Source organism: Hemitrygon akajei, chromosome 11 (assembly GCF_048418815.1).
Source record: "Hemitrygon akajei chromosome 11, sHemAka1.3, whole genome shotgun sequence".
Classification (NCBI taxonomy): Eukaryota; Metazoa; Chordata; class Chondrichthyes; order Myliobatiformes; family Dasyatidae; genus Hemitrygon; species Hemitrygon akajei.
The window spans coordinates 116,199,836-116,224,338 of NC_133134.1; the positions used below are offsets into that span (position 1 = coordinate 116,199,836).

At 42.3% G+C, this 24,503-nt stretch overlaps 2 protein-coding genes across 3 annotated transcripts in view; both read left to right on the forward strand.

Moving 5' to 3' along the window:
- Positions 1-15,674, forward strand: part of wfdc2 (WAP four-disulfide core domain 2) — a 29,936-nt gene extending 14,262 nt beyond the window's left edge. The window contains exons 2-4 of the mRNA XM_073061572.1: positions 4,359-4,496; positions 10,333-10,470; positions 14,980-15,674. Of these exons, the coding sequence (XP_072917673.1) occupies positions 4,359-4,496; positions 10,333-10,470; positions 14,980-15,113 (410 nt within the window). The 3' untranslated portion in view covers positions 15,114-15,674. The remainder of the gene's footprint in view (positions 1-4,358; positions 4,497-10,332; positions 10,471-14,979) is intronic.
- A 4,637-nt stretch (positions 15,675-20,311) lies between these two features.
- Positions 20,312-24,503, forward strand: part of ttll9 (tubulin tyrosine ligase-like family, member 9) — a 48,693-nt gene continuing 44,501 nt past the window's right edge. Inside the window, exons 1-3 of one of the 2 annotated variants that reach the window (XM_073061573.1) lie at positions 20,312-20,437; positions 20,986-21,026; positions 23,720-23,812. In XM_073061573.1, coding sequence (XP_072917674.1) covers positions 20,351-20,437; positions 20,986-21,026; positions 23,720-23,812 — 221 coding nt within the window. In that variant the 5' untranslated portion in view covers positions 20,312-20,350. The remainder of the gene's footprint in view (positions 20,438-20,985; positions 21,027-23,719; positions 23,813-24,503) is intronic. The other variant, XM_073061574.1, reaches the window with a different exon arrangement.

Sequence of the window (24,503 nt, forward strand, 5' to 3'; positions counted from 1 at the left end):
AGGGTGAACTCACAGAGAGTATCCAGCCCAGATGGGTTATCATTGGCTCTTCACCCAACCCTGGAACATCTGAACAGCAAACATACATATATCAGGATGCTCTTTATCAACTATAGCTCAGCATTCAACACTATTATCCCCTCAAAACTAATCAATAAGCTTCAAAACCTTGGCCTCAATACCTCCATGTGCAATTGGATTCTCAATTCCTCACTCAAGTCAGTTCAGATTGCCAACTACATCTCCTCCACAATTTCCATTAGCATAGGAGCACCACAAAGCTGTGTGCTTAGCCCCATGCTCTACTCACTTTGTAGTTATAAGGGTGAGGCTAAGCACAGTTCCAATACCATATTCACTGTAAGTGTGCCACTGTTGTTGGCCGACTCAAAAGTGGTGACAATCAGCACATAGGAAGCAGATTGAAAATCTGGCTGAGTGGTGCCACAACAACAACCTCGTGCTCAATATCAGCAAGACCAAGGAGCTGATTATTGACTTCAGGAGGAGGAAATTGGAGGTCCATGAGCCAGTCCTCATCGGAGGCTCAGCAACTTTAGATTCCTTGGTGTTATCATTTCAGAGGATCTGCCCTGGGCCCAGCACGCAAGTGCAATTACAAAGAAAGCACAGCAGCGTCTCTATTTCATTAGATGTTTGCAAAGATTTGTTATGACATCTAAAACTTTGATAAACTTCTATAGATGTGTGGTGGAGAGTATACTGATTGCATCACAGCCTGGTATGGAAACACTGGTGCCCTTGAATGGAAAATCTTAGAAAAAGTAGTGGATATGGTTCATTCATCACAGTTAAAACCCTCCCTACCATTGAACACATCTACATGGAGCGCTGTCACAGGAAAGCAGCATCCATCGTCAAAGACCCCCACCACCCAGGTCATGCTCCTTAGTCACTACTGCCATCAGGAAGAAGATACAAGAGCCTTATGGTTCACACTACCAGGTTCAGGAACAGTTACTATCCATCAACTATCAGGCTCTTGAACCACTGGGATAACTTCACTCACCCCATCACTGAACTGTTCCCACAACCAATGGACTCTTTATCTCATGTTCTCGATACTTATTACTTATTTATTATTCTTTTTATCTCTTTTGTATTTACACAGTTTGTAGTCTTTTGCACATTGGTTTGCCTGCCCTGTTGGGTACGGTCTTTCATTGATTCTGTTATGGTTCTTGAATTTACTGAGTATGCTGGCAAGAAAATAAATCTCAGGGTTGTATATGTAACATATATATATCTGATAATAAATGTACTTTGAACTTTGAACCCTAGAGGCCTGTCCTACTGCTGGAGGATTATCCATGTGTGTGGGTGAGAGAGAGGAAAGGGGCTTGTTCAGTTGTGTTCTGTGTTATTCTGCTGAGCATTGTGGACATACTATGTTGGCACTGGCACATGTAGCAACACTTGCAGACCACCTCCAGTGTGTTGGCCATTAATGCAAACAACTCATTTCACTGCATGTGTTGATGAATAAATCTGAATCTGAAGCTGAGATCCCTCAGTCATGGTGTGATCTCAGCTCAGCTGCTTTCCATGAGTGGCCCCAGTACCACGGGCGCCAACAGGATTGAACTGCCTTTCCCTGTGGAAAGATCCTGGTGTCTGCAGCAGTGCTGCAAGAAGATCAGGAAATAAGAGGGAATGTAGAGGCATCAGTGCTCTGAGGGACACTGGGCCACTTATCTCAGGGAGTGTCTCCCATATTGCCTGGGGTGCTCTTTGTTTAACTGTGAGTGAAACCTGAAGATGTGTGTCATAATCCTCAGCTCAGGTTTCTGCTGGAAAGAATGAGCAGTGTGTATCTTGGCGTCATATTGTGCAAGAAATGTGTCAGAGATATGACATCCGAGCTAGGTGTATTGTACTCTGAAACCCTGTCCAGTTTTCCAAAGGGTGAGACCGACAGGAAGTGTGCACAAAAATAATTCAAAATCACTGTGATTTACACATAAAAAAAAGAACAGGGAGAATTTCAGAGGCAGGTGCCTTCACTCAGTGTATTCCCTAAACTAAACGTCCGTTTCCACTCAGCTTCCATGTCCCTGCACTGAAAGCAAATCTCGTGACACAGGATCCTGCAGGTATCTACGGTGACCATAACAAGGCTGGACAAGGATTAGTAAATACATAGCTCCTGACCCTACTGAATCCATTTATAAATGTTTCTGACTGACGGTAATTGGACACAGTGAAATGAGTTGTTTGCTGGAACATTACCTTCCAAAATCTGGACCATTAGCAAGGACGAGAACAGTAGAGCACAGGAACAAGCCATTCGGCCTACAGTGTTGTGCTGAACTAACTAAATTAGTAATCAAATGGCCAATTAAACGAATCCCTACCTCGGCACAATGTCCATATCCTTCCGTTTGCTCTTATGTTCATATGCCTCTACTGTATTTGCCTCTACCAATGCCACTGCAATCCAGGCACCCACCAGTCTCTCTATAAAACACTTGCCCCACACAACTCCTTTGAACATACCCCCTCTCACCTTAGATGCATGCCCCCTGGTATTAATCATTTCAACCCTGGGTGAAAAATATTGGCTGTCTATCCATGCTTCTCATAATCTTAGATACCTCTATCAGATCTCCCCTAAGCTTCTGCCATTTTATCCAATCCTCTCCTTACAGCACATGCCCTCTAAATCCAGGATGCATTCTGGTGAACCTTTGTGATATGGTGCAACTCAAACTACCTGCGTCTCAATATCACCAAGACCAAGGAGATGGTGGTGGACTTTAGGAGATCTAGTCTGTAGTGAGATGCTGAAGATGTTCTATAGGTCAGTTGTGGAGAGCGCCCTCTTCTTTGTGGTGGCGTGTTGGGGAGGAAGCATTAAGAAGAGGGACGCCTCACGTCTTAATAAGCTGGTAAGGAAGGCGGGCTCTGTCGTGGGCAAAGTACTGGAGAGTTTAACATCGGTAGCTGAGCGAAGGGCGCTGAGTAGGCTACGGTCAATTATGGATAACTCTGAACATCCTCTACATAGCACCATCCAGAGACAGAGAAGCAGTTTCAGCGACAGGTTACTATCGATGCAATGCTCCTCAGACAGGATGAAGAGGTCAATACTCCCCAATGCCATTAGGCTTTACAATTCTACCGCCAGGACTTAAGAACTTTTTAAAAGCTATTATTAATGCTTTTTGAGATAGTGATTTAGATGCATATCATATTCTTTACTGAGTTAAGTATTGTATGTAATTAGTTTTGCTACAACAAGTGTATGGGACATTGGAAAAAAGTTGAATTTCCCCATGGGGATGAATAAAGTATCTATCTATCTATCTAACCTCTTCTGCATCCCTCTCCAAAACCTCAACATGGGTGACCAGAAATGAATGCACAAAAAGATCAAGTTTGTACTAATACCCTTCAACATTGTCCACCCTGGTTTTACCGCAGTTGGGCTTCCTGACACTGACCAACCTGTTTCCTGCACGAAGGCCCTTGATAATGAGGCCAGTTTTGTTCAGAGGAACTTCTTCAGTCAGAGCATGGTGAGAGTGTGGACAAGCTACCGATGAAAGTGGTGGATGTGGGTTTGATTTCAACATTGAAGAGTAATGTGGGTTTGATTTCAACATTGAAGAGTAATTTGGGTATGTACATGGATGGGAGGGGTATGGAGGGTTATGGATCAGGTGAATGTTGATATGATTAGGCAGAATAATAGTTCAGCATGTACTCGATGATTGAAGGGCCTGTTTCTGTACTGTTGTGCTCTATGACTCTGTTACTCGATCTGCTGACTGCAGGACTCTGTCCTTGTCAGACCCTCTGTCATGATTCCTTCCCACTCTGGAGGTTTGGGACATTACTTTGGCTGATACACTTACGGAATGTGGCCCTGTCGGAGGAGCCAATTTAGTTGGACACAATAATTCTGCTAATAACAATAACAGGGAAATTCTTTCCACTGCACTGGAATGATACAGTATTTGTTTCCAACATACATCACAAGACCAGCTTTTCCTGTTTTTAACTCAGCGCAATTTGTGTGAAATTCCAGAGGAGGAAATAGTTGCTCACAATGAATTCAACAGTGATTGTCCTTCAAAAGTGTTTCAATGAGTGTAAGATGTTTTGGGACGTCTCAAGATTATGTAATTTCCATTGAATTGGGATGTTTCCTTTGCTTCTTGCCCTGACCACATTCTATTGACCCTTTGATGTCTCCGACTCAGACTGTGTTCCATTAAAGGTCTCTGTGATCTCCAGTTCGTATTGGTTAAGCTAAATCTCTCATGATTACCTTATATAGTTTGTGATACTCAGTATATGTGGAGAATCTCTATTGTGTGCTTTGTGTCTGGCAGCGGTTAAATCTGGACGGTGTCCACGGAGACTGGTGGTAGCGGTGTCAAAGCGCGGATGCAAGTGTGATGAAGACTGCCCTGGCCCGGACAAGTGCTGCGTGTATGATTGTGGTGCAGTCTGTGTGCCCCCAGCATTCAGTAAGTATTTCTCACCTCACCCCTCACTTCATTCACAGGAGAACAAGCCTGGTCTCCATAACTCGTAAAAATATGGATTTGCACTTTGGAACACACGTTGGATGAAGTCACAGAAAACACCCGGTGAACACACTTGTGAGTAAGAACAGAAGCAACCGCAGCAGGAGAAGGTCACCTCCTGAAGTAATCTGACATCACTCGATCCCCTTCAGAGCTAAAATCTCTCCATCTCTGCCTTGGATGTACTGTATTTGGTAACTGTACTGCAACTATGACTATTCTTCGGATGGAGATTTTCCTTTTTAACTTGGTCCTGAATAGCCAATATCTCATTTTGAGTGTGAGACTCCTGTTTTCTGATACCTCAGGAAAGTTGGCTAGCAACCTGTCAAGCCATGTCAGGTGTTTTTTGTAACTTTCAATGAGATACCACCTCTCATTCTTCTAAACTCCTTCATATTAACGCAGTGATTCATGAGGTCCTCTAAGTGTCTACACCTTTCTATCTTAATATCTGAGAACACACTTAGAACCAACCAAATGATTATATTTAGGAAGACAACAGACACCGTTGCTGAACATTCTTAGGAGGTGCATCACAGATTGCATCAGGGATCATCTCAGTACACATCCTAAACCCTAGGGTCCTTCACTGTTGCTTTGAAACTTGGTATATCACCATGGTCAAAGTGATAATGAAGGATACTGTGTAAATCACAGCAATGATAGCCTGGGAGATCTTTGGGGCTGAATTATCTTGTGTAGAATGTCCGACACTCACATACTTTTCATAAATGTTTAGTGTCAGTTGCTTTGGTTCACCTGGTCTACATAAGCTGGCCCTACACTCATTTCTAGAGCAACTGGACAGTAAAGAAGTTAGATGATTGTTTACTGACTACAGCTCTACCTTCAGTACTATAATTCTCAGCGAACTCATCACCCAGCTCTGAGAATTGGAGGTTTCCCTCTGCAGCTGGGTCCCTGGTGACCTCAGTCAGGGAGGATAAGCAGCAATGCCTCTGCCGTGATTACCCTCAACACTGGTGCCCTGCAAAGCCCCACCCTCAGCCCCGACACTACTCCCTGCACACTCGTGACTGCATGGCCACGTTCTGCTTTAACTCCAAAACTACCATTTTGCAGATGGTCCCGCTGTAGTGGGGAGAAGCTCAAGTAATGTTAAGTCAGAGTGTAGGAAGGAAACAGAGCGATTAATAACATGGTGTCATGACAACAACCTTAATTTCAAAAACTGCAAATAAAGAGAACCGGTAATTGATTTCAGGAAGGTAGGTGCACGTGCTTTTGTTTACATCAACAGTGCTGAGGTTGAGAGCTTCAAGTTCCTAGGACTGCTAACAGGACTCACCAATAGACTGCTCAGGTCTAACCACATAGATGCCGTGATCCAGACTCACCAATGCCTCGACTTCCTCAGGAGGATAGTGAAATTTGGCATGGTCCCATCGACCCTTGCCAATTTTTATTGATGTTCCATAGAAGGCATCCTAACTGGGTGCATCATGGTTTGGTCAGCCTGTGACCACAAGAAACGGCAGAGGAGGGCTGTGGATACAGCTCAGAACATCACAGGAAACCAGTCTTCCCTCCATGGACTCTGCCTACACTTTTCACCGTCTCAGTAAAGCAACCAGCAAAATCAAAGACCCCACCCACCTTGGAAATTCTATCTTCTCCCCCTATCCCACTGGGCAGAAGAAACAAAATCCTGAAAGCATTTACCACCAGGCACAAGAATAGCATCTACCCCATGTTATAAGATGAATGAGTACAACATGAGGGACTCCCGACCTCATAACCTACCTCATTATGATCTTGCACCCCATTGTCCACCTGCACTGCACTTACTCCGCAGCTGGTACACTTTATTCTGCACTCTGATAATTTTACCCTGTAATACCTCAATGCAGTGTGTAATGAACTGATCTCTGTGTGTAGTATGCAAGGTGAGCTTTGCACTGTGCCTCATTACATACGACAAAAATAAATTAATTCCGATTCCGGTCATCATACTGAGAAAGAACATTACACCTGGCTGCTCTATGTGATGGGAGTACACCATCATATTGGAGACTGTACCAGCATGATGGTACACCCTTCACTTGCCAAGATTCAAAAGAACAGTTCAGCATCAAACAACATACAGATCCTGGGACATAGGCAGTGGATATGGTGCATCATCCACTGCTTGGTTCAGACTAACCTTGTAATCACCAGGAAGACAAACAGTCTTTTCACACTCTGGAAATATATCAATTGGTTTTGCCAAGTCCATGTGTTCACATTTACCAGCACGCTGTGCCATCCTGTCTTCAAATTAGGTCTTAAGAACATAGAGCATGGAGCACTCGCCTAGGTCTGCAACATATCAATACTACACGCTGTTGAATGTAATCAAGAGCCTTATGCTCCTCAGTGTTGACACAGGAATCCTCCAAAAATTGCACTAGAATGCTGCCAAAGCTACATTCCTGTATCTGGGTGAGCTGAAGTGTGTTCAGCCAACCTCTTCAGCAACGATAGTCTCCATCATCACTGGCAACAGGAGTTTGGGCACAGATCCTTCATCAGGACTCTGTTTCCCATGTTTTGTGATAGCTTCCCAACTTTAAACATATTCACCCTAAATCTAATTTGCTTTTGCTTCAAACTCCACTTGTAGTCACAGTCCCTTAATCGTATGTGATGAGAACCCCTTTTGGAAGCCTGCTATAGTCTTATAGTTCCCCAACTTACTCAGCCTTTATTCTCATCCTGTCCTCATTACAACAAACAAGCTGCTGAAAGAAATCAGTGGGCCAAGCAACATCTGTGACAGGAAAGGAATTCACAATTTTTATATCAACACCTAATACCAGGTTCCAGCATCTCAGTCTCTTCTGTTTCCAATTCATCCTCATTGCCAGATTCTCTGACACATTAGGTTTTTGACTTGAATGAGACATCACGTCCACTATTTTGGGATTTCGGTTTCCCTACTCAGAGGAAATTGGGATTCTACTTAAGACCATAAGAAATAGGTACAGAATTAGGCCATTCAGCCCTTCAATCCTGCTCTGCCATTCAATCAACAGTGATCCTTTTCTCCCTCATCCCCATTCTCCTGTCTTCTCTGTGTATCCCATAACCCCCTTCCCAATCAATAACCTAACAAGTTCTGCCTTAAATTCACATAATGACTTGGCTTCTTCTGCTCTCTGTGGCAACAAGATCCACAGATTCACCACTCCCTGGCCAAAGAAATTCCTCCTCATGAATCCCCCCATTCATGGAATATAAGGATCTCTACTGGAACAGTAAGTCCTCTATTGGTGGGACATTGACCTCCTCACTTCCTCACTAATGAGACATCAGCTTCACTGGTAGAACATTAGCCCTCCACTCATGGGGCCTCCACCTTTGAGACATTAGATTCTGCACTTATTGGCCCCTCATACAAGTTCATGAGGGGCTTTGGCTGGCTAAATATGAAGAGGATGCTTCTCCTTGTGGGAATATCTAGAACTTAGGGCTTGAGTTTTTCAGTAACATCTGTTGATTCTGAAGAAGTATGGTGTTACACATGAGAGCCCAGCTATGCTATGTTTTAAATCACACTGCAGAATATCGCAAGCTTTTAAGAACTGCTTGAAACAATTTTAGGGACACACACAACAATGCGCTCAATCACATGAATAATATTCTTGGCCTTGTGCTGACACATTTCCCCTTTAGGAGACCCTGTTGTTGCGTGACCATTGGCCCTAATTCTCTAGTAATAATTAAGGGATACACAGAGAAGGAACTGCGTCGACTTGGTTGTAGTACGGCCAAGACCGTCAGGCCTCAGGGTTGCCTGTTGAGAAGCCGGAATTGCTGGTGTGCCACTAGATTCTGGACTGGGTTGGCAGCTGGCCCCTCCAGTGTTCACCCCTGGGAAGACAAAACGGATTGCGTTCATCTGTGGTTGCACTTGCGCGAGATGAGGAACTGCTGCAGCTTGTTCTTGCGGAAACGTGGCTCCAGCACAGCATCCAGTCACCATCAATCTATAGGCCATGACACTCAGGCTATATATTTTTTTGTAATTTTTTTTTCTGCTGTCATAATTATATGTGCTATATGTGACTGTTGATACTGTGTTTTGTACCTTGGCCCTGGAGAAACGTTGTTTTGTTTGGCTGTATTTCTACATATGGTTGAATGACAATTAAACTTGAACTTGAGCTGACCTATTGCCAAGTTGCCAATCTATGTCATTATTTCCTTAACATTCAGCAAAAGCGTTATATCAAAACTTGGATGATCCTTTAGGACCAAAAATTGATCTAATTATTCACAATCTGTACTTACGATGCACCTTGAACTAGGTAAAACAAACTCAGTGGAGAAGCAATATGTCTAAAACTAGACACAAAAGAGATTGCAGATACTGGAGATCTTGAACAACACACATAAAATGCTGGAGAACTCAGCAGGTCAGGTAGCATCTCTGGAGGGGAATAAACAGTTGACATTTTGGGCCAAGATCCTTAATCAGGACTGGGAAGGAAGGGGGCAGAAGCCTGAATATGAAGGTAGACGGAGATGGGGGTAAGTACAAGCTGGCAGCTGATAGGTAAGAGCAGAGGGAAGGTGGGTGGGTGGAGGGAATGATATAAGAAGCTGGGAGGAGATGGGTGGAATGTTGAAAGGGCTGAAGTAGAAGGAATTTGATAGGAGAGGACAGTAGACCATGAAAGAAAGGGAAAGGGGCTGGGAGGGGGGTAACCAGAAGGAAGTGTTGAGTAAGTGAGGATAAGGAGTGTAAGGGTAACCAGAATGTGGAATGGAAAAATGGAAAAAGAGAGCAGGAAAGTGGGAGAGTGATTACTGGAAGATGGCGAAATCAACATTCATGGCCTCAGACAGAATATGCGGCGTTGCTCTTCCAACCCAATGTTGGCCTCATTGTACCAGTAGAGGAGACTATGGACAGATATCAGTTTGGGAATGCGAAGTCAAATTGAAGTTGGTAACCACCAGGAGATCCTGCCTTTTGTGGCAGAGGAAGTGAAGGTGCTCAACGAAGCGGTGACCCAATCTTCATCAGCTCTTACCAATGTAGAGGAGGCTGCATCAGTAGTACTGGATACAATAGAAGACTCCAACAGACTCGCAGGTGAAGCATTGCCTTGGCTGGAAGGATTGTTCGGGGCCTGAATGGTGGTGAGGGAGGCAGAAGTCGCACTTGTTACAGTGGCAGGGATAAGTGCCTTGAGGCTGACCAGTGTGGAGGGATGAATGGATGAGGGAGTCATGTAGAGAGCAATTCTGGAAAGTGGAGGGGGTGGAGGAAGATGTGGTACGATTCCTTTGGAGATGGTGGAAGTCACAGAGAATGATGTGCTGGATACGGAGGCTGGTTGGTATTATGTAATGACAACAGAAACCTTATCCCCGTTATAAAAGTGGGAGGATAAGTTGATCGCAAATGTGCACTCTACCTTCTTCTGCTGGCTTCTGCTCCCCTTCCTTCCCAGTCCTGATGGAGGGTCATGGCCCATAACATTTCTATTTTCCTCTGTAGATTCTGACTCAGCTGCTGAGTTACTCCAGCATTTTGTGTGTGATGCCTAAAACTAATGAATCTAGACTTATGAGCTAGTATCAAAGTAAGGAGAAGAGTTGAACAAGGGTTCGGGGCATTCTTCTGTTGTTATGCCCTTGAAACAAGGAGCACCAGATCAAGAAGTGTGCAGGCCAAGTTATTTCACTGAATATTTGAGAGTGGGTTACTGTTGTACTTCACAGTCTGATCCAGTTCCAACTGCAATGTGTTTAACTTCTGTAGGTAAGCCTGGGATCTGTCCTCGAAGACATAGAGGAGTTGGAGTATGTGCTGAATATTGTACAGATGACAGTGACTGCCCAGATGATGAGAAATGCTGCAGCAATGGGTGTGGACACACATGTACCACTCCCCAACAAGGTAGGCAACACCTGAAGCAGGTTACACCAAGAGCACAAAATATAGAAGTCGGATGATCTCCCCATCTGAATTGCTGATCCAGATTGTGATAACCCTAGATCCTATCTCCATGGCAACCCAACCTTAGCCTCCCAATTGGAAATGGTCCATTTATTCCTAATCACAAACACAAGAAAACCTGCTCAGGCAGCATCTATGGAAAATCATTTTCCGTAAATGCTGCCTGATCTGCTGAGTTCTTCCAGCATTTTGTGTGTGATGCCATTTATTTCTACAACCTGCTTTTCACCATATAGTCAATCCTCAGTCTCTGCCAATATACTTCCCCTAAATTAATCTCAAGGTAGTGTTAGGCGATATATACATACTTTGATAATGAATTTATTTTGACTTTTATTTGACTATACTCCTAACTCTGATATTGTTGATAAAGCTTGTGGGGCTCTGTATAGAAGACCTACTGAAATTCAAGTACACCACATCCATCTAATAGATTTGTCAAATATGACTTCCCTTCAAAAGTCCATGTTGACTGCACCCAATCTTATCATTCTCTACGAGCCCTGTCACCACTTTCATGTCAATATATTCAAGTATTATATTAGTTTAATTTCCTGATTCACAAATATAATTTCTTCCATCTCAGTCTAGAAGGGATCCGCTGTAATTGCAGGTAATGTGTCGAATCAAATTTCTTTCTAGCCTATGTTTATATTCACCTTCTTTCTTTAATGCTGTTTTACTTCCACTGTGGTTAATTCTGACATTTTCACAGACCTCAAGCTTTTTTTAGTAACATTACAAGCCTTTTCCTTCTTATCTTTAATGTTTCTTGTAGATTTCCAGCTGGGCTAATTTTCTTGTCATACTTTTCAATGGAGTTTTTCAATCTAACAGAGACAATTAAAGCTTATGCCTCTCTGATGAGCTTCATTCAAATTTATGATGGATTTTAGATTGAAATAAATCACCTTAAACTTCTATGTAAAATTAGACTTTTAAAATTATAATTAAAGCTGACAATCTCATAATTTGGATTTGTTTTGGGGGCTGATATGTTATAGCCATAACAGAAACATGGCTGGTAGAAGGGCTTGACTGGCAGCTCAGTATTCAAGGATACAGGAGTGACAGGGATACAGGTAAGTGAAAAGGGGTTGTTGCCTGTTTGACAGCACAGGACAAAACAACAGTGTTTAGAAGTGACCTTCTTTGAGGATTGTCCAGTGAGTCCATAGGAATAAAACTTAAAAACAAGGAGAGCTTCATTCTATAGGGCTGTATTGTAAATCCCCAATAGCAGCAGGAACCTGAGGAGCAGGTGTATAGAGAAATTGTGCATGGTTGTAAGAATAGCAGAGTTGTATTAGCGGGAAATTTAACTTCCCTGGTATTGACTGGGACATCCAGAATGTTAATGGCCTGAAAGGCAATTTGTGGAATACATCCAGGTAAGTTTCTTGAGTCAATGTACAGAGGGTTAGACTAGGTGGGGTACAATATTGGACCTCCTCTTAGGGAACAAAGCAGGTTAAGGAACAGAGTGGCTGTCAGAAAACATTATCACTCTAGTGACCATAATTCTATTAGTTTTAAGATAGTGATGTTAAAAGATGGGACATGTCAACAGGTTAGGGTCCTAAACTAGAGCAGGGCTAACTAAGGGAATTAGGCAGGAACCAGCAGAGGTTGATTGAGAGAGCCTGCTTGAAGGGAAAGGAACAAATGGCAAGTGAGAGGCTTATAAGAGTGAGATATCTAGAGTCAGGGACAGCATGCCTCTGTTAGGGTGAAGAGTAAATGGCTAAGTTTAGGAAACCTTGTGATATTAAGGGGTCTGGGCAAGATAAAGAAGAAAGCATACATTGTGTTTAAAAGGTTGGGAATGAGTGAATCCCTTGATCAACATTTGAAAAAAAAAGAGGAAATCATGAAGGCTAAAAGAAGGTGAAGGCAGGGAAGGTTATGGGAAATCTCAAGAAGTTTTATAGATATATTAACAGTAAAAGGATGGCTAAGAAGAGAGTAGGACCCCTCAGAGATCAGCAGGGCCACCCAGTCTCCAGCCACAGAAGATTGGTGGGGTTTTAATGAATTTTTCTCCTCAGTGTTTACTGAGGATAAAATTATATTTCTCAAGAGATAAGGGAAACAAGTGGAAATGTTTTGGAGGACATTCATGCTACCAGGGAAGACACATTTGCAGCCTTCTATGCACTAAGGTAGATAAGTCTCCAGTACCTGACTGAGTACATCCTTGGACATTGTGGGAGGCTAGAGAGGGAAATGTGGAAATCCTTGCAGAGGTGCTTGCTCCATCATTAGTCACTGGTGATGTTAACATTGCCCTGTTGTTAAGAAGGGTAGCAAGCACAAGCCAGGGAACTATAGGCAGTCAGCCTGACATTAATAGTGGGGAAGTTATCTGAGCGATAGGGTCTACCAGCATTTAGACAGGTAAACTCTGAATAGGAGGAGTCAGCGTGGCTTTGCATGTGGGAAATCATGTTGGTTAAAACTTTTAGTGTTCTTTGAAGAGGTAACCAGCAGGGCAACTGAGGGTAGGGCAATGGATATTGTCTATTTGGACTTCAGCAAGGTCCAACTTGGCAGGATGGTGTAGAAACTTAGGTCCCATGGATCCAAGGGGAGTTAGTAAGGTGGCTTGGAGGGTGGTGGTTGAAGATTGTTTCTTAGAATGGAGACTGGTAATTAGAGGTGTGCTACAGGGGTTGGTGTTAGGACCCTTGTCATTTAATAAATGATTTGGATGTGAATACATAAGGGTTGATCAGCAAACTTGAAGATGACACAAAATTAGTAAGTGTTGTTGATAGTGAAGAAGGTTATTGGAGATAACAGGAGGATCTTGATCAGTTGGGGATAAAGGGCCAAGGAATGGCAAATGGATGTCAATATAGATAAATGTGAGGTGAGGCATTTTGGAAAGTCCAAACAGAATCTGACTTTTATTATCAATGAAAGGGCAGTAGCAACAGTACTGGAATCAAGGAACCTAGGAGTATGAGTGTACAGTTTGTTGGAAGTGCTGTCAAGGAAGTGTAGAGTAGTGAAAAAGGTATTTAGCACACTGACCTTCATTAGGGCAATGAGTATAGGAGTTGGGATGTTATGATGCAGTTGTATAAGTCTTTGGTAAAGCTAATTGTGTACAATATTAAATTCTCTAGGTGATTTTCCTTTATAATAAATAAACCTATAAATGATTTTATATATAAATAGTAATGGGACTGACCAAAACTAACCTGTTTATTTTTGTGTTATATGTCTACCCTGCTCCTGAATCATTCTAAAGTCCAACTGGACATCTTCAAAATGTGAGGGCTCAAAAAGGCAGCATGCATCATTAAAGACCCCCATTATCCAGGACATACCTTCTTCTCATTGCTACCATCAGGGAGAGGTACACACTCAACGATTCAGAAACAGCTTCTTCCACTCCACCATCATATTTCTGAACCAACCCATGAACACTACTTCACTCTTTTTGCACAATTTATTTAATTTCATTTTTAATATACTATATATTTTTGTTATTGTAATTTATAGAATGTTTTACCTATTGCTACCATAAAAACAAATGTCATGGTATTAAGCAACACACACAAAATGCTGGTGGAACACAGCAGACCAGGCAGCATCTATAGGAAGAAGCACAGTCGAAATTTCGAGCCGAGACCCTTCGTCAGGACTAACTGAAAGAAGAGGAGTAAGAGATTTGAAAGTGGGAGGGGAAGGGGGAAATCCGAAATGATAGGAGAAAACAGGAGGGGGAGGGGTGAAGCTAAGAGCTGGAAAGGTGATTGGCAAAAGGGACACAGAGCTGGATATGGGAAAGGATCATGGGATGGGAGGCCTAGGGAGAAAGAAAGGGGGAGGGGAGCACCAGAGGGAGATGGAGAACAGGCAAGGAGTGATTGTGAGCGGGGCAGAGAGAGAAAAAAGGAGAAAAAATAATAAATAAATAAATAGATAGATAGATAAATAAATAAGGGATGGGGTAAGAAAGGGAGGGGGGCAATACTGTAAGTTAGAGAAATTAATGTTCATGCTATCAGGTTGGAGGCTATCCAGACAGAATATAAGGTGTTGTTCCTCCAACCTTGACAGTAGAGGAGGCCACGGATAGACATATCAGAATGGGAATGGGACGTGGAATTAAAATGTGTGGCCACTGGGAGATCCTGCTTTCTCTGGCGGACAGAGCGTAGGTGATCAGTGAAACTGTATTTTCTTTCAGTTAGTCCTGCTGATGGGTCTCGGCCCGAAACGTCGACTGTACTTCTTCCTATAGATACTGCCTGGCCTGATGCGTTCCACCAGCATTTTGTGTGTGTTGCTTGAATTTCCAACATCTGCAGATTTCCTCGTGTGTTCATGGTATTAAACCTGATTTTGATTCTGATTCTGCGCACAAGCAGATGGCTACTTTTACTCTTGCCTACACTGGTTGCCTCAGTTTTTGATGTGTTGCTTGTGTTTACACAGTGAAACCAGGAAGGTGCTCCTTGCCCCGAGGAACTAAGATGTGCGCTGAGTTCTGCCAACATGATGGAGACTGTCCAGAGGAGCAGAAATGTTGTAAAACTACCTGTGGGCATGCCTGTACTGAGCCCTGTTAAAGCCCACCACACATATTTGCATGCCTCATCAATGTTGTTAAGAGGTTTCTTTGTGCCATAGTCTAGCCATTAACGCCAGATTACTAATCTATCACTGCGCTTTTAAATTCTATTTCAGCTCTGCTACAACTCCGCTAGTGCCCAATTACTGCTATGTTTGTGTGGCCTGTTATTGCCCTGTGGTCCAATTGTACTGTCTGTTTTCCAGCAGGACCCTAATAAAACTATAAGTGCCTCCCCGTTTTGTTAGTACCCCATGATTACATTGATTAATACCTGCTGGAGTCCTGTTAGGCTCTCTCTCTTGAGTCCTACTAGAGTGCTGCTGTAAATCTGGTGGAGATCTACTGAAGTCAGTAAAGGATCTCGCTAATCCATCTGTAATGCCACCAGATCATAGCCTCCTCCTGGAGCACTGAACCAACTCACCAACCTCATCCCATTGTTGGATGTTCACAGCCCAGGCAAGTTTCTGCTTCATAGAACAGAGACTGCTGACAGACATGGATATATCTGGAACTGTTTAAACAAAAGTATTAAATCTTTTATTTGCATAAAAAAGTGTTGTGTTTTTATTGCCTGTAAAGAGGAGGTTGATAGGTTCTTGATTAGTAAGGGTGTCAAAAGTTACAGGGAGAAGGGGGGAGAATTGGCTTGAGAGGGATAATAAATTAGCCATGATCGAATGGCAGAGCAGACTAAATGGGCCGAATAGCCTAATTCTGTTCCTATGTTTTATGGCAACTTACTATTGTGCTAGAATAACCTTCTACATTGTGGAGGTTTCAATGTTTTGTCCTGGTATTTAATGACATATATTCCCCCTGCTACAACCTTCAGGTGAACACCAATGATTAGAAAATGTACTCACTGCCCTTTCTTACTCTGGACTCCTCATCTTTTTTTTCCAGTCCTAAGGAAGGATCTCAGCTTGAAGTGTTGACTGTACTCTTTTCCACAGATGCTGCCCGACCTCCTGAGTTCCTCCAGCATTTTGTGTGTCCTGCTTGGATTTTCCAGCCTCTGCAGATTTTCTCATTCATGATTGGCCTTCAAAGACATATGCAAGATGGGTTTACCAGAGTGAGATGCTATCTACTTTTTCCATGTCTGTGTTGCAAAAAATCTCTAAATTGTAAAGTTACTGAGAAATGTTCTCTACCTGGCTTCACGTACACGAGTTCAAAGACGCTGCTTAGACTCAACATGACCTAAACTGCTCTGTAGTCCTCAGCCAATGGCTGCTGTCTGTGTTGTTCCCCAGATGCGTGGCTCATGAAACCATCCGTCTGATCAGAATTAGAAACCTCAACACCTACCACTGTGATCCCAGTGTGTGAAAAAAGGGAGGATTGGATCATAAAATATAAACAAAATGGCACAGTTTGGGACCACATTGTGTAAAATGATGTTAGAGCATGGAATCAACTGTGTAATACTATGGCAGAGAATGGGATCACACCTAAGACAGTAGAGAATTAGATCATGTTGTGGAAAAGATATTGAAGATTACTGTATTTTATACTGTGAGTCACAGCATGGTGGAATTTTCTCCCAAAAATTTCAGCTCTCCCACTCCCCTTAACCAGAATCACTTTAGTGTCTACTCCCTCCAACACAATCATTCCTCACTGAAGCATTTGATTACATCATTCAGGATGGGTCGTGGAATACTTTCCTCCAATTCAGCTGCCTCACATATTCACCCTTAGCTTATGTTTGTTCCACAAAGGCATACACCCTATGACATTAACCAACAGGTCTACCACTCAACTAATCTTAGTGAAGACCAGCATCAAGCAAAATGCATTATTTCCCCAACAGTTTTCTGTACCTTTCTCTCCTACCACAGAGAAAGACATAGGTGTCAATCCCTCAGATATTACCAGAAGATGGACTTTGTCAAACAGTAGACACAATAGATTCTGCAGATGCTGGAAACTTGGAACAACACACACAAAATGCTGGAGGGACTCAGCAGGTCAGGCAGCAACTACAAGGGGAAATGAACACCTCCTCCCTTTATTCTACTGTATTCTCCTACCAGGTTCCTTCCTCTTCAGCCCTTTACCTCTTCCACCTATCCCATCCCAGCTCTCACATCACCCTGCCTTTCTCTCCACTATATTACATCACACCACCAAAGAACCAACCATGGGCGTGTAGCTCATCTGCAGAACTAATGGAAAATTGTTCAACCTATGGCGATTAAACTGCAGAATGAAAGTTACCTGAACCTAAATTGTGGAGTTGCATTGCCTTCAGTACAGCAGCATAGTCTTTTGTTGATTGAAGAAAACAGTTTTTGAAAATCAAGACCCTAGACCTGGCATAAAATTTATTGTCTACAATGATCCTGTCTTTTACATTCTTCTAACATCTGGACCAACTGCAGTAGGTGCAACAAACAATTCACTGGAGGGATTCAGCAAATCGAGCTGCATCTGTGGAGGGAAGGAGCTCTGACATTTTGAAACCCTGCATCAGTTCTGAGAGTGATTCCCCTCACCAGTCTCAGATTGCATTAGCAGTCTCTTGTATTTCTTACCTACAACAGACATCTTGAGACACTGAAAAATACCACCATCATTTGTCTCTGCAAAATCCTGAACTTCTTTGCAAAGAGAAGCATTATCAGAATCTTTGCCCATGGATCCCTGAAAAATTGGAAATGGAAAGAGAAACTCCAGTTGAGATTGAAAGGGCGCATAGATCTTTAAGGTCAAGACCTCGAGCTGATCAAAACCCACGATCAATTTTGATAAAATGCTTACGATACCAAGACAAAGAAAAGATCCTGAAGGCTGCTGCCCAAAGTGCCAAAAATGGAAACGGGCCACTGATGATAGCAGGGAAACCAGTTCTTTTTTATCCTGATATAAGTTACAACCTGTTGAAGAGAAAGAAGGAATTTAACCCAGCGAAAAAAGCTTTATGGGAAAAGGGTTATAAATTTACAATGCGTCACCCAGCAACACTGATAATTGTTTCGGTGGAGGGAAATTTTTTTTTTCCGGATTATCGAAAAGCGGAGGAGTTTGTACAAGAACTTCCATCTATTCGCTAATTACACATAGAGGCTTCCAAACGTAATGGATTAAAGATGAAGATAGACCCAAGGAACAGAAGTGATGGACATTTATGGATATTATAGAAGAGAAAAGCAAAATTTTAGAAATACTAAATGAGAACAGTATTTTTTTTTCTCTTCTTATACATATACTTTTTTATGTTGCGGGGGGGCTGGGAGGCTGTGGATCGGTTACTGCGGGATTCACGTGTGTAATCATGGCGGTTGCCATGACCCGTACAGCAGAGGGGGGTAATGTTGTGTTTTTTTCCCACAACATTAGTAGGGGGGTATTTTGTTTTTTTTTCTTTATATTTTAATTTTTTTCTATCTTTTTGCCTGGATGATTGGTGGGGACACGCATAGCAACATGGAGATTTTTATAAAGATTTCCCAGGATACCACGAAAGTGGAAAGATTAGGTATTTTTATAGATTGGAGTAATATAATAAAAAAATAATGACTAATCTACTAAATTTTTTAAGTTTTAATGTTAATGGGCTTAATGGGCCAGTAAAAAGAAAGAGAAAAAGAATTTTAACATATATTTAAAAAAAATGAGAACTCCGTGGAGCATGTGGGGATCTTCCAACATCCAGGCATTCCCTTTTTTTTTTCTTTCTTATTTTTTTAATAGGGATGTTAGGGGGAGGGGGGGCTGGGTAACATTCTTTTTTCATACACATTTATTCTGTAACTATTTGAAAACAATAAAAAAAGTTTTTAAAAAAAAGAATCTTTGCCCAGACCAAGATAACCCACAGTTATTCCACGACAGATGTACAATGGTTATTGCATATAAAAAGAGACAACTTTCATTCCTCGGTATCATGTAATTGTACCATGGCTATAAAATAGAAATCGTACTTTACTGTTCTATTATATTGTTCCACTTAATACTATTGTGTTATATAGTGTAACTCCATTTTGTAACCATTACACGGGATGAAGTGGTTTGCACAAAATATATCGCAGTCTGTTCCCATTCTGTACAACGCTCTGCTACACAAATATCTGGTCCTACATTTATTGAGAATTCTGCAGTGCAGTTATGGACATTTAATTCTTCTCTGCAAATGCTGCAGAGTATTTCCAGCGTTCTGTTTTAGTTTTGTTTTCCACTTCTCTGGTGCCTCTTACATAGTGTAGTCCTATTCTGTATTCTTCCATTACATGGTGTTGTCCCACCGCAGGCACATGACATATTGTGATTCTATTCTGTACCATCTTGTTGGACATCAAGATTCCATTTTCCCATACTCTTCCGACCTAGGAGAAATGGGCGTATTGGAGACTGGAAGCTAAATTTGTTCTGGTCAAGGGGAGGTGGGGCTGAAATATTTGGGAGAAATCCCACATTGCTGCGGTTAATAGTATAAAACAATTTCCACTATCTTTTTCCACAACCTGATCCAATCCGCTACTGTCGCCCATCGCATTACACGGTACTATGCTCTAACATCATTTTACACAACATGATCCAACACTGCACCATTTCATTTACACTATTTAATCCAATTCTCGCCCTCTTTTTGCACAGCAAAGTGAGTCTGAATTTAGCTCTTCACACTCCGTGCACGCAATAAACTGCCCCATCGTGACCTTCATTCCGACTGATGCAGCGCGTTCCCGTTCAGTCGGGTTCCACCAATCAGTCTCTTTATCCAGCTTTTCCACCAATCAGTCTCTTTATCCAGCTTTTCCACCAATCAGTGTCCCTATCCAGCTTTTCCACCAATCAGTGTCCCTATCCAGCTTTTCCACCAATCAGTGTCCCTATCCAGCTTTTCCACCAATCAGTGTCCCTATTCAGCTTTTTCACCAATCAGTGTCCCTATTCAGCTTTTTCACCAATCAGTGTCCCTATCCAGGTTTTCCACCAATCAGTGTCCCTATCCAGGTTTTTCACCAATCAGTGTCCCTATCCAGGTTTTTCACCAATCAGCGTCTCCATCCAGGCTTCCCACCAATCACAGATGCCCATCCCGCCCAACTCTCCCAAAGCATACACGAGGAAATCAGCTGGAAATTCAAACAACAACACACACAAAATGCTGGTGGAACACAGCAGGCCAGGCAGCATCTATAGGGAGAAGCGCTGTCGACGTTTCGGGCCGAGACCCTTCGTGTCAAGGCATTCCTCTCGGAGCAGTCCCTCTTTACGCAAATGCGCATGCACTGCGCAGAGGAGCGGCTCAGTGCGTCGTTACCATGGAGATGGAGCGACGCGAGAGGCACCATGAACCGCAGCAAGGTGGGAATTTACTCCTGGATATTCCACTGCACTTTGTCAGTGCTCACATTCCACTCCACCCGCTTACGCTTTCCATTCTGTCCTGTCACGGTCTTTATTTCTCCTCCTCTCTTTCCTCTGAGCTATCATCTTCTGCCCCTCCATAGTCCCTCCACACCCATTCTTCCCTCTCTTTTTCCCTCTACACGTTCTCTTCCCCATTCCCCTCTCTCCCTCTGCACCATCTCTTCCCTTCCTTTTACAAACCCTTCTTCCCCCTCGTACACCGATATCTTTCCTCCCTCCTTCCGTCTACACCCTCTTTCCCTTTCCTCTCTCTACTTTCTTCCTTCCCTCTTTCTCTCTACACATCTCTCTTCCCTTCTAAACCCCTTATTCTTTCATCCCTCCCTTTCTATCCCCATTTCCTTCCTGGCTCTCTCCAGCTTTTCCATCCATGCCTTGCCTCCTTACCCCTTATGCCGACTCCCTATTTACCCCTTCACGTGCCTCTTTGTATTTTCTTTCTGGTTTTGAAGGTGCAATGACAGATCTTTCTTTATTTGTAGACCATTGTGAACAAAGGATCATTTGGTAATCTGAAACAAAGGTGGGTTGACATGTTTTCTTCAATAGTGAATGGTCTGTTTAGTCTATTCAATGAACTTTCTGTCTCCTATCCCTCTGAATCATGGAATCATGAAAGATTTGGTTTCAAGCTTCCATTTGACCCATTGTGTCTATGCAGGTTGAAAAAAATGGCTTAATTGTGCCTACCATCTTGTGGTCAAGCACACATCCAAGTGCTGTTTAAGTATGATGAGGATTTGTGCCTTTACCCCACTTTCAGGCAATGAGATCAGAATCAAGTTTAATATCATTGGCATATGTTGTTGAATTTGTTTTCCAGCAGCAGTACTGTGCAACACATAATAATAACGCTATCAATTACAATAAGAAATTTGTAAATTAAAATAGTACAAAAAGAGAGGGGAAAAAAACAAATAGTGATGTAGTGTACATGGGTTCATTGTCCATTCAGAAATCTGATGGCAGAAGGAAAGAAGCTGTTCCTAAAACACTGTGTGTCTTGTATATCCTTCATGATGGTAGCAATGAGAAGGGGCATGTCTTGGGTGAAGAGGGCCCTTAATGATAGGTGCTGCCTTTTTGAAGCATTACCTTTTGAAGATGTCCTCGATGCTGGGGAGACTAATGCCCAAGATGGAGCTGGCTGTGTTTGCATCTTTCTGCAGTTTTTACCAATCCTGTGCAGTGGCCCCTCCATACAAGATGACGATGCAACCAGTTAGAATGCACTTCACGGTATATCTGTAAAACTTTGTCAGTCTTTGGTGACATACCAAATCTCCTCAAACTCCTAATGAAATATAGCTGCTGTTGTACCTTCTTGGTAATTGCAACAAAATGTTGGGCCCAAGATAGATCCTCAGAGATATCAGGAACTGAAACTGCTCACCCTTTCCACTGTTGATCGCTCTGAGGACTGGTGTGTGTTCCCTCAACTTCTCCTTCCTGAAGTCCACAATCTTTTCCTTGGTCTTACTGACATTGAGTGCAAGGTTGTTGTTGCTACACCACTCAACATTTGATCTATCTCACTCCTGTATGCTTCCTTGTCACCATCTGAAATTCTGCTAGCAATAGTTGTGTCATCAGCAAATTTATAGATGGTGTTTGAGCTGTAACGAGCCATGTAGTCATGGGTGTAGAGAGAGTAGAGCAGTGGGTTAATCACGTATCCTTAAGGTGCGCCAGTGTTGATCACAATTGAGGAGGAGGTGTTATTTCCAATCCGCACTGACTGTGGTCTCCTGATAAGGAAGGCAAAGACCATGTTGCAGAGGGAGGTACAGAGGCCCAGGTTTTGGATCTTGATGATTAGTATGAGGATGTGATGGTGTTGAACGCTGGGCTGTAATTAATAAACAGAAGTATAATGTAGGTGTCTGGAATTTTTCCCATTATCCCCCTAATCCTTCAACTGGTTACTTTTAATTCATGTCCCCAAGTTTTTGACCCTTTTGTTAAGAATATGTCCTTCCCAATTACTCAACCTTTGCCCCTTATAATTTCATAGATACCCTATTCTGAGGCGAGCAATCCTAGTTTAACTAATCTCGCATCATAGCTGCAGTTTTCCAGTTCCTGCAAGCGTGTAGCTCCAACTGTGTCCAAATGTTGTATGCAGTTCTAGCACAACATGACTTCTCTTGTATTCTATGCCTCTGCTAATATTGGATAGCATGTCTTTATAAACCATCTTATTGATCTGTCTTGCTGCTTTTATGGATTTCTAGAGAAATTTTACAAAGGCCCTTTTTCACTTCACTCAGTATTCTTCCATTTATTGTGTTATTCCCTTGCCTTGTTGTACCTCCCAAATTACAATTCACCACTTTTTGATTTAAATTCTATTTGCCGCTTTTCTGCCCGTTGGCCAGGTTATCTCTATTTTCCTGAAATAAAATGTTCCATTCCACTGCGAATTATGCTATCAGCTTTTATATCATCTACAAACTTCTTCATCATGTCCCTGTACATTTAAGTCTAAATCAGTGATACCTATAACATAAAGCAAGTTCTCAGTCTGATCGAACTTCACTGGGAGTGGTCTTAACTGTTGCCCTTTGCTGCCATTAAATCAATACTGGATCTAATTTTTCACTCTCCCTTGGATCCACAGGGTTTCACATTTTTGACCTACCTGCCATGTAGGACTTTTTCAAAAGCCTTATTAAATTCTTGACAAACTACATTAAACATATGTGTTGCACTTGTTACATTCTAAGAAAATACATTCAAGTTAGCCAGAATCAGTCTTCCCGTGCTGACTGTCCTCAGTTCATATTTCTAACTCAAGGCTTATTACTCTCTCTTGAACTGGATTCGAATAATCTCCCACTACTAAAGCTTAACCACTCTGAATTGTTTGTCCCTCCTGTTTCCATTATCAACAATGGTACAACACTAGCCATCTTTCAGTCTTCTGACAGAACAGAGACTCACTTCTTCTCATATTTAACAGCATAAATTGGGATAGATTTCATCCAGGCCTAGTGATTTATACATTTCTCTCTTTTCTTTCCCATCTCCTCCACCAATCAACACTTTCTCCCCACTCTATCACTCTGCTCCTTTCCAGCATCTTTTTCCCTTTTCCTTCTCTCTCTGTCTCTCCCCCTGTACATTTGGATGATTCAGTAATTTGCATCTTGAGTACTGCGTTGTAATGCTAGACTCGAATTTTCTTTGGACAGTAATAGTATTTCTCACTTGTAGGGAGCAACGTAACATCATACGATTCAAATGTGTTTTGACAAATACCATCCTGGATGTTCTGCGGCAGCGACCTGGATGGGTTGAAGTTAAGGAGTGAGTACCCTCTAATTGTTGGATCAGAGAATTTGTGGTGGGATGAGGGAAGTGAGCTGAGAATAACATTAATTGGGTGTAAGTTTGTGGCAGCCTTTCTGTTCTGAGAAACCTTTGCAGATCATAAAGGACCCAGGATAGGATAAAAAGCACGGAATGATTAGTCCAGGTCTGAATAAGTTGCTAGGTTAGAGGAAAGGATGTAACCTTCTTCCAAAAATCTGCTTTCTGTAGCAGATGCAGAATCTTTGAACTCTGTAAGTCTTCTCTTTGAAGCCTAAGCAACTCTTTTATTTTTACATAGACCACGTGCAGGCAGAAGAGATTAGGTGTCATTCGCTTGCTTAATTAATTGGGTTCAACGTTCTGGGCTAACCAGTATATTTTTGTGTTCTACCTTTCTGTGTTCTATACTCCATTTAAAAGAAAGAATACTTATGGTAGTTTTCATAGGCTCAGTGAAGGCTTTAAAGTCAATGAGGTACAGTTGTGAGTTTAAAAAACAGCTAGGTAATAATGACCATTTGAATAGTGTATAGGTTTCTGCAGAGAGCTCTTTTGTTTTTCTTCAGTTTTTATTTTGCTTGCTCTTTCATTTGATTAGGTCATTACTGATTTAACTAATGCCTTATACTTGCCTATCAAAACCTGATGGTTGTTAAACAGGATAAGATCCAAATACCTATACAGG